The sequence below is a fragment of the Galeopterus variegatus genome, unplaced genomic scaffold (assembly GCF_000696425.1).
Source record: "Galeopterus variegatus unplaced genomic scaffold, G_variegatus-3.0.2 Scaffold15066, whole genome shotgun sequence".
Classification (NCBI taxonomy): domain Eukaryota; kingdom Metazoa; phylum Chordata; class Mammalia; order Dermoptera; family Cynocephalidae; genus Galeopterus; species Galeopterus variegatus.
This window is the reverse complement of record NW_007741177.1, coordinates 2,444-13,477: the sequence shown is the minus strand read 5'-3', so window position 1 is coordinate 13,477 and position 11,034 is coordinate 2,444. Positions and strand designations below refer to the sequence as shown.

Here is an 11,034-nt window from a genome sequence, read left to right as displayed (position 1 = left end):
CCATGTTGCTGCAAGTGGTAGTATTTCATTCTTTTTTACAGAGAATAGTATTCCATCATGTAGATATACTATAATTTCCTTATCCACTCATCTGATGATGGATATTTGCACTGGTCCCAACTCTTTGCTATTGTATATAGAGCTGAAATAAACACTGGAGTACAGGTATCCCTTTGGCATGATGATTTCCATTCTTGTGGGTATATTCATAGTGAAGGGATAGATGGGTCATATGGTAGATCTATCTGTAATTGTTTGAGGAACCTCCATATCATTTTCCATAAATGCTGCACCACTTTGAAACCCCACCAACAGTGGATGACAGTTCCTTTTTCTCCGCAACCTCTCCAGCATTTATCGTTCTCAGTCTTTCGGATGCTACCTTTACTAACTGGAGTGAGATGGTATCTCAGTGTAGTTTCGATTTGCATTTCCCAGATGCTGAGTGATATTGAGCACTTTTCATATGTCTGTTGGCCACTCGTATATCTTCCTTTGAGAAATAAGCTACTTTGAAGAACTACAAATACGTAGTTGGACTTGGGGAGCCACTGGCAATAATGATGATGGATAGAAAATAGTGGTCTCAAATATGTACTCTGTACTTGTAACCATTCTAAGTGCTTAACCATATTACCTAATGAAAACCTAATAAAAATTTTATGGGGTATAAATTCATATCCCCTATTAACAGGTGAGAAAACTGAAGCTTAAAGTTACTTAATAACTTGTCTGATATTAGGCAGCTGGAAAATAGACATTTAATTGTTGAGCGAACAAATGAACAAATAAATAGACATTTCCTGAACTGCTGTAAAAAATGCCAATCCAATGTGCCCATTCTTAAGGTTTGGATGAATAATTCCAGAACACTTTGTGGGTTTGAGTATATATGACTCAATACTGTTTATAGTAGCAAAGAGTTAGAGGACACCTAGAAACCGAAATCCTTAGGGACCTAAGTTAGAGGACACCTAACGATTAAGACAAGTGTGTTGCATGCATACAATGGAAGGAGTTAGAACTAGTGAACCAGATCATAAATAGATCTCAAAAAAAAAGTGTAAAGAGAGAAAAAAAAACATAGTGAGATATATGATGCGGTATTTTTTATGTAAATGAAAAAAACACATAAACAAAGCAACAATATATTCATATATTTCATAGGTTTATACATTGGTGCATAAACAAATGGGAGGACATATGCTTAATGATTGGATGTCTATAATGCGGGAATATGATCACATCTGGGGAATTAGAAATGAAAAAAAGTAAAAAGTAAATTTACAAAGAAGGATTTGTATAGATTGATAATGATAACTTGATGTTTCCTAAGGAGTATAAGTTTGTAAAGAAGTGCTCCTAAGGAGAACGCAAGCACAAAAATTAAACTTTGTTGACCTGCATACATTATTCGTCTGATTTTGCTGTTGAATATTTTATCAAGTCCTCTTTTTGACTAAGAGGTTCAGAGATAAAACTTAGCCTGACACAGCTGGAAATTTGTCTTGGTGCAGAGGAAAATAAGACCATCTGATCTAAAATTTAAAAATTCCTCACTGTACCCCTGTCAGTCTCTATTTGCTTCTGTGGCTTTATTTTTCTTCATAATATAAAGAACTACCTGATAAATAGGTAGATGATAGACAGACAGGCAGACAGAAAGATACAGATTGACTGATCTATTGGAATTCAAGATCCACAAAGGTAGACCTTTTTCTGCCTTATTCATAGTTGAGTCCCCACTCCTAGAAGAGTGTTTTTTATGAAGTCTGTGCTCAATAAATTGTTTTAAGTATAATATTTAACCGAATTCAAAATGTTCAACTTGTTCTTCAAAGAAAATTCTCTGTCCCAAGCCCACACTATCAACAAGACAAGCCTGTGAAGTCTTAAAGTTGGAAGGGGAAGACAGCAGGAAGAACTGTGAGGTTGATGAGCTGGCCACGTGGTAACTAATAATGACCCTTTAAGTGGAAAGGGACATAGGAAGAAGCACAGGCTTGCTGGTTTGCTTGGGATTACAGTCATGAAACACAAACTAGTTATTTCCAAAAGTTCATGAAAAAAAAATGGAATGAAAGGAAAATGCTATCTTTCCATGAACTTTTGGAAGACCCCCTTATGTTACATGGTAGGATCTTCTCCACTTTAGCTGGCACCATGACCATGGAAAGACTCAACCAAACCAGCAGTGTCTCCGAGTTCATCCTCCTGGGACTCTCCTCCCGGCCTGAGGACCAGAAGCCACTCTTTGTCCTCTTCCTCACCACGTACCTGGTCACCATAACAGGGAACTTGCTCATCATCCTGGCCATCTGCTCCGACCCCCAGCTCCAGACCCCCATGTATTTCTTCCTGAGCTTCCTGTCTTTCACTGACATTTGCTTCACAACAACCATTGTCCCCAAGATGCTGGTGAATTTCCTGTCAGAAAAGAAAACCATCTCCTATGCTGGGTGTCTGACACAGATGTATTTTCTCTATGCTTTGGGCAACAGTGACAGCTGCCTTCTGGCAGTCATGGCCTTTGACCGCTATGTGGCCATCTGTGACCCCTTCCACTACATCACCACCATGAGCCACCACCACTGTGTCCTGCTGGTGGCCTTCTCTTGCTCATTTTCTCACCTCCACTCACTCCTGCACACACTTCTGCTGAATCTTCTCACCTTCTGTGACTCCAGTGTTATCTACCACTTTCTCTGTGACATCAATCCTCTGTTGAAATTGTCCTGCTCCTCGACATTTGTCAATGAAATTGTGATAATGACAGAAGGATCTGTTGTTCTGGTGACTCCCTTCCTATGCATCACTTTCTCTTATATACAAATTCTCATCACAATTCTCAAGATTCCCTCAGCTGCTGGAAAACGCAAAGCCTTCTCCACCTGTGGTTCTCACCTCACCGTGGTAACACTGTTTTATGGAAGTGTCTTCTATGAATATTTACATCCCTTGTCCAGCTATACTATTAAGGACCGGGGGGTGACACTTGTCTACACAGTTTTGACCTCCATGCTAAACCCTTTTATCTACAGTCTGAGAAACAAAGACATGAAGAGGGGTCTGGGGAAGCTGGCATGCAGTAGGAAACCCTAGCCAAACCTCGGTGGGCATGTTCATGAGTATCTCTGATACTCTGGACTCTGTTTCTGCTGGTTCCTGATAGACACAATAAACTCTCATAAGTCTACATGTATAACCCTTGTGTGCGATGGATGTTGGGTGATATTTCTTTTCACATGCAACTATCAACCATTGAGACCTTATTATGATTCAGGAATTAGCTGAAGGTCTACCTACATCTTTGCTTCCAATTTTCCCATACCCCCTTATCTCCCATCTGCCTCTTCTCCAGGAAACCACATCTTTCCACTCCTTCTAAGAGCTGCTGAAGACCTTTGTTCTCCACAAAACCTCTGGAAACAAATTTATATTTGTTCAATAACTTTCCATCCCACTAGTATCATTATTTTACCAAATGCATGTAATCTATGTTTCTACTTCTTTGTAAGTCAATATAGAGATTTAGGATTTGAGACAGACTGTGACTCCTATAAAACTGAAACTTCCGCCAAAGCAAGGAATGTGTCTGGCTCATCAGTTTATGCAGTGATTACATCTCTTCTTCCCCAGATATCTTTGACAACAGCATGTTCTTAACTTTGGAGTGAACAAAAGCCCAACTCTTAGCCTCAATTAGCTAAGTGACATAGATCAACATATAATTGACACTGATGATCAGGCCAGTGAGCAGGGGGAGCTGAGTTTATTCTGGGTCCCTTCCCTGGTCATCTTCTTTTGTCCCTCATAGGCACTCACTCCTCTTGAGACCTCTCTTAGCATTAATTCCCCTTAGAGAGTCCCCTATTTCCACCATCACTATCACTTAGCAATCCATCTGCTTTCAGAGAAACATTTATTGTATGTACTGAGAATTATTCTCAGTATCTTTTGAAGAGAGAAACAAAACCGATATATGAGGTTGACCATTGTTTAGGATAATAAATGTACTCTGATCAGAGCATTTATCAAAATTTACCTGCACCCATGACTTTGGTTACTTTAAAAATATTCTTTATAAGTAAAAACCTAAGTATTAGTGTACACAATTCGATCAAAATTTGAGATAAAGTAATTTCACAAAAGCATACACACAAACCAAGAATATGTACATATAGACACACACAAATCTGAAAATAAATGTGCAGAAATGATAACATTGCTTCTAATTGTGGACATAGGAACTACAGGTGATATTTTGTTATCATATTTTTATTTTTCTCTGTTTTCTAATTTCTCATACTAAATGAACCTTTATAATCAGAAAAAAAATTTAAAAATCTTAATATTAAAAAAAAGAAAAGTATGCGGATGTCAAAGGCAGATATACCTAACAGGGCACAAAACCAGGCAGAAGCATATTGGGCTTCTTTGGAATGTAAAGTGTCATCCAGTGCTACAGGTAAAGACTTTTGTTCACTTTTGTTTTTATCTTTTATGCTCTATTCTTCTGTCAGTAATGTTAGGCCTTACTATATTTTGTATCTTAATATTTTTGTCATTTACTCTTCTCCTATCTCATTCCCAAATAAATTAATCAATAGGTCATGGGAGGCTTTTGAATTTTTGAATATGCAGTTTCATGAGCACCCCTAGAAAAACTGTGTCTTTATGTGAGAAGCTGCATGTTTGAAAATTTCTGATTATTTTTTATGTCTCAATGTTTGTATTTCAAGGATTCAGCCTATGATAATACTAAAACAAGTGTATAAATGTATATGTACATTGCAGCATTGCAGCATTGTTTGTAATGGCAAAACTTAGAAAATTGAGAATCTAAAGGCCCATCAATAGGAGAATGGGTAATAAGTAATGATAGGAAAATAGGTCAATAAATAATCCTTCAATTGTTCCATAAAAAGGAGCAATATGTAATGGGTACAAATAATGAGATAGATTTCCATCCCTGACCTGAAAAGCCATTATGAATGAAGAGCAAGTTGCAAAATAAAACGTTTAAGAATAAGCCTATTAAGTAAAAAATTATATGTAATGCGTGTACATATATAATGACTGGGTGAGATTATATACCCAGGAAGAAAGCTACTCATTAAAAATGGTCAATTCTAGAGGTGACAATGGAATAGTTAAGAAGAATATAACACTTGCTTTTCAGTTTGCACACATCTGTAATATTTTAATTTGTGGACATGTATTGTTTGTAGAATTAAGACTACTAATCACAACAAAAAAGGTTCTGTAATTTATTGCTTGTATTTCATCATCATTGGGTGTGCTTTTTTATTTTTATTTTTTTTATTTTGGGGGTGTGTGTGGTTTTGTTTAAACAACCACACTATCATGTCATGGTAGAGGAAAGGGCCATGTGATATGAGGGCCAGATCACCAAAGGGGCTCTCCATTCAGTGCCCATGTTCTTATTTTGGAGATGAGTCAGATAAAGAAGAACACTCCAAGGGTGAAGTAATATCACCTACACACAACCTGTGTTCGTTATTGCTATTACCACTTTGCCTTAGAAGAGAAGACCTTGATGTGAACACTTTCTCCAAGACTGGTCAGAGCCATGGATCTATGGCTATGTCCCTTCAGTAGGCCTAGGTGAGGCCCTAGAATTTGTATTTCTAACAAGTTCCCAGGTGATGCTCATGTACTAGTTTGATAACTATGCTTTGAGAACCACTGTTCTACCAGATATCAAGGCTTACTGTAGACCTATCATAATAAAGACTAGATAGATACTAGTGAAGGACTGTACAAACAGGATGAATGACACAGGATAGAGAACTCAAAAACATACTCACACATTGGTATACACTTGACTTATGGTGTGAGACACTAGAGAGCATCTTTTCATAAATATGCCGAATATAGCTTAAAATCCAAAGGGAAAAACTAAACTGGAACCCTAGCATACAGCATATGCAAAAAATAGCTCCAGACGAATTATAAACTTACATATGAAAAACAAAACTATTAAGACTTTAGAAAATAATGCAGAATATCTTTGTTTCCTTGAGGTAGGAAAATATCTCTTATTCAAGACACAAACAGAAAACACTAATCATAAGGCAAAAGAAGAGAAAATAAGACTATGTTGGAATTAAGTCTTTATATTCCTTTTCATCAAAAGACATCATAGGCTATGGAGCCAACATAAATGTTGATAGATGGATGACTGGATAAGGTAAATATGGTCTATATACACCATGGAATACTACTCACCCATAGAAAAGAATGAAATTCTGCCATTTGCAGCAACATGGATGAGCCTGGAGAAAATTATACTAAGTGAAATAACCCAGGCAAAGAAAGATATACTGCATGACCTCACTCATAAATGGAAGCCGAATCCATAAATAAACAAATAAACAATAAAGAGAGGGAGAGAAAGAAACAGCAATCACAATAATATGTTGAATTTTTAGAAGGAGAGAAAAGAACTGTGGTTACTCATGGTGTAAAAGGGGAAGGGAGGAAAAGAGAGAGGGGGTTAATGAGAAATTGGTTAACAGAAATTGGTTAAAGAATGATTATGTATTTTAATAATGAATAAGCTAACTATGCTGATCTGACCATCACACATTTATAGAACTATTGAAAATCAACTTTGAATCCTACATATATGTATAATACATTATCTTTTTTAAAAAAGGGGAAAAAGGACATAGAATAAAAAGACAAAGAACAGAATAGTGAAAGATATTTGAAATTCATAAAATCAACAAAACACTCAAATTAAGAATACATGAAGATCCCTAGAAATCAGCCAGAAAAAGACAGACAAATCTGGAGGGGAGGTAAAGGGCCTTGCAAAAGAATTAAAAAATATTTCACAAAAAGAAGGAAATTTGAATGATCAATAATCAAATGAAAAAATGCTAAGTATCATTAATAATCAGAGAAGTTTAAATTAAATCACAAGGGGAAGCCACTGCACATCCACCAGACAGACAAAAATTAGAATTCAGTGGAAAAATGCCAATGGTTAGAGAGAATGTGGAGCAATATAAAATTATATTGCTCATGGGAGTATAAATTGGTACAATGTGGAAAATAGCACAGGTAAAAATCCACATACTCTATAAATTCCACTGCTGAGTATATATTCCAAAGAAATACTTGTATATGTACAACAAGACATATGTATTAAAATACTTAATGCAAGAATTAAATTCATGCAGCCAAAAACTGAAAACAGCCCAAATGTTCATCTATGATAGATTGGATAAATTAATTACATATAATGGAATACTTAGCAATAAAAGTGGAAGTAGTAGAGACTTCCAGATGCAATCAAACAGATGAGCTTCGCAAACATAAAGTTGAATGGGCAGGATCTATATGATGAAAATGATCAAATTTCACTTAAGTATCTAAAAGGAGGCCTAAATTTTTAAAATTTATTTTTAATTGTACATATTTATAAGGTACAGAGTTAAGAAGAAGGCTTAGATTTAGAGACAGAGACTGAAAGAGATGCCATGTTGCCAGTTTGAAAATTCAGTTTTTTAAACATGTTAATTGTCTCCAAATCAGAATATAAAGTTAATACAATCACAGTCAAGAATCCAATAAAATTCTTTATGAACTCATAAAAAGTGTGCAAGAAACAATGACAGCTTTGAAAATGAACTTTGACATACCTAAGAATCCAACATACTGCAAAACTCTAAAAATTTAGAGTGTGATATTACTACAGAAACCAACAGGTCAATAAAATAGAAAAGTTTAGAAACAGATCCAACCATATAAAAATTTAGATTTTCCTAAAAATAAAAATGGTTGAATGCCCTTTCATTATGTTCATAAGTCATTTGCATTTCTTCTGTAAATTCTTTATTCACATCTCTTACCCTTTTTTCTGTTATCTTCTTTATTAAGTCATAGGAGTTTTCATGGAATCTAGATACTATTTGTGCTGGTGAACTGCCTCTACTTTCACTTCCATCACATCCTTTCCCTAACCTACATTTTATGGAACCCTAGCTCGCTTGCCAATTACAGTCTGGGAAGGTTGAAACAATGGAATACTGGTGAGCAAAAGGGGTCAAGTTTCCATACCAGAGTGGGCCTCTTTCTAACCTCTCTATTAGTTTCCATTGGTCTTATGACTTATCCATGCGCTAAAACAATACTTTCTTAATTGCTATAGCTCTATAATACATATTGATAACCGACAGGGCAAGTATCCCATCTTCTTCTTCAAAAGTATTTTGACTATTCACTGCCTTTCTTTATTCTGTATATATTATAGAAATTAGCTTAAGTTCCATATGAAATTTCTTCCAATTTGATTGGAATTGCAATAAATTTGCAGATTAATTAGAGAAGAGTTAATATTTGAAAGTTTTTGAGTTTTTCTATTCATAACCATAAAATTTGATTTTGTTTCAATAAAGGTTAATGGTTTCATCTATAAAAGTCATGCAGGTTTGTTAGGCTTATTCTTGAGTACCTTATATTTCTATTGCTATTGTAATTCGCATCGTTTTTGAGAAATATATTTTCTGTCTTCTATTATCGAACTTCCCCACCTTTTGTCTTATTACACTGTTATATACACAATATTATTAATTACAAGCAGTGAGAGTTAGCATTCTTGTCTTAGGCCTGATTTTTAAGGGGATGCTTTTGACATTTTACACTTAATTCTCAAATTTGTCATTAACTGTTTTTAAATAATGTACTGCATCGAATTATGTCCCCCTAAAACTCCCCAAAACTGGAATTGTGTCCTCCAAGTTGTGTGTATTAGAAACTTAGCCCACTGTGACTGTTAAGAGGGTGGGAAATCCTATTATGATAACTGAAAGGTGAAGCCTTGAAGAGGTGATTGGATTGTAGGACCAGAAAGTAGTGAATGGACTAAAAATGGTGGTCAGGGGCGTGGTTCTCAAGGCTTTAAAAGAAGAAGGGAGTCTGTCTTTTTCTCTCTCTGCTCTCTCTGCTTCCACCATCTTGCAATGTGAGATCCCTGGGTCACTGTTGTCATGATCAGTTGGACTTTGGACTTCCCAGCCTCAGAAACTGTAAGCAATAAATATCATTTTCTTTAGAAATCACCCAGTTTCAGGTATTTTGTTATAAGCAACATTGTAAGGCCCCATAGAAGACCCCAAAGGAGGCACTCCCTAGAACATGGTGCTTTTCTCTTCCGGGTCCTAATGATCTCTCCAGCGCCAAGGTGCAGCCTATCAGAAATCATTACCCACCCCCGGCCAATCAACTACCGCCCCGTGTACTAACCACCCTCTCCCGGAACCTGGCTCTATATAAATGTGTGCTTCTCCCCCGAATAAAGCGGAACTTCTCCAGTGAACTGTCAGCTCGGGTCCTGTTGTCCTTTCATTGGTGCCGAAACCCGGGAGGAGCTCACCCCTTACCCGAGGGGACTCCTTCTCGGACCTCCTTCACTCTCTCAGCAGTTCCCACTGCTGACGCTTCACCCTCGTCCATTTTCTCTGGTGCTGGCTCTCCGCACCCACCACCGGCTCACCTAAACGTAAGTCTCTCTCCGNCGGGAGGAGCTCACCCCTTACCCGAGGGGACTCCTTCTCAGACCTCCTTCACTCTCTCGGCAGTTCCCACTGCTGACGCTTCACCCTCGTCCATTTCTCTGGTGCTGGCTCTCCGCACCCACCACCGGCTCACCTAAACGTAAGTCTCTCTCCGGGGGCGCCATCTTAGGCTGGGCTACCGTAATCGTCTGGTATCCCTCTGATGCCTGGCCCTAAGACAGAGAATACATCCCACCATGGCCTTCAGGGCACTGGGCAGACCTCTAGCTCTAGGTATTCTCTTGTCACATTAGGCAATCCACATTCCCCTCCTTTCCCAGCCCAATTAGAGATGACCTCTTCAGGGTGAAGCTCCCATTCTCTTGCTTTTTCCTTCAATCTGGTATTTCTGTTTCTCCGAGCCCAGGGCTCCCGAAAATCCTGGTGCCAGGTTCCTTCGAGCCTCCGGGCACTCGCCCTCACCGAGGTGATGGAGGGGAAAGTGATGACTTCTATCCTCCTCCCTCTCAGTTCGTCTCCGAACCTCCGGGACTGAGAGAATATAGGTGGGGACGCCCTCTATATTTGTGTCTTTCCCTCCCTCCAGCCGAAGGAATTNACAACATTATTTGGGATATCACCAACCCTTCTTCTGCCCACTGCATTCCCATAACAATTCGGCTAAAAGATCCCTCAGCACCACAGCGCTTCATGGACTCCAACCCATTGTTGAGGACCTTCTCAGGAAGAGATACTTCCGCCCCACTCGATCACCTTTCAATACTCCCAAACTGGTGGTAAAAAAGCCAAATGGCTCCTGTCGATTGGTCCAAGATCTCCGTTCAATCAATTCCGCCGTAATCCCTATCCATGCCCTCATCCCTAACCCCTACACCCTCTTATCCCAGGCTCCAGCCTCCACTACTTACTTCTTGGTTTTAGAAACCGCTTCCCTTCTTAATTTCCTGGCAGACAAAGGGTATCACATTTCACTTTCTAAAGCCCAAATATCCCTCACTGAAGTTACTTATATAGGATTTGAATTATCTCCTTCTTGGAAGGCCATCACCCTTAATAGGGTACAGCTTTTAGAGTCTCTACCCACTCCAAAAACTAAAGCAGAAATTCTATCCTTCTTAGGCCTAGCAGGATACTTTAGAGCATGGATCCCAAATTACTCTTTATTGGCCCGCCCACTATATGCCCTTGCAAAAGGAGACCAAAATGAACCCCTATCATCTTCACCAGATAAGCCATTCCAAAAACTCCACCAGACTCTAGTCGTGGCCCCTGCTTTACCTCACTAAGCTCTTCTCCCTTTACGTACATGAAAGGGACAGACAAGCCCTGGGTGTGTTAGGACAAACATATGGCCCCTCCTTCGCCCCAGTAGCGTACTTATCCAAACAACTAGATCCCACTGTCCGGGGCTAGGCTCCCTGCCTTTGTGCCCTGACTGCTGGACATCTACTGCAAAAGGAGGCTTATAAATTAACATTTGGTACAC

General features: G+C 38.5%; 1 protein-coding gene across 1 annotated transcript; it reads left to right on the top strand.

Annotated features, from left to right (window-relative positions):
• Nucleotides 1-2,169: 2,169 nt before the first annotated feature.
• Nucleotides 2,170-3,102, top strand: LOC103582151 (olfactory receptor 1L8-like). The gene has a single exon (XM_008563826.1). It carries the CDS (start codon nucleotides 2,170-2,172, stop codon nucleotides 3,100-3,102), a length of 933 nt encoding a protein of 310 aa, XP_008562048.1.
• The last annotated feature ends 7,932 nt before the right edge of the window (nucleotides 3,103-11,034 follow it).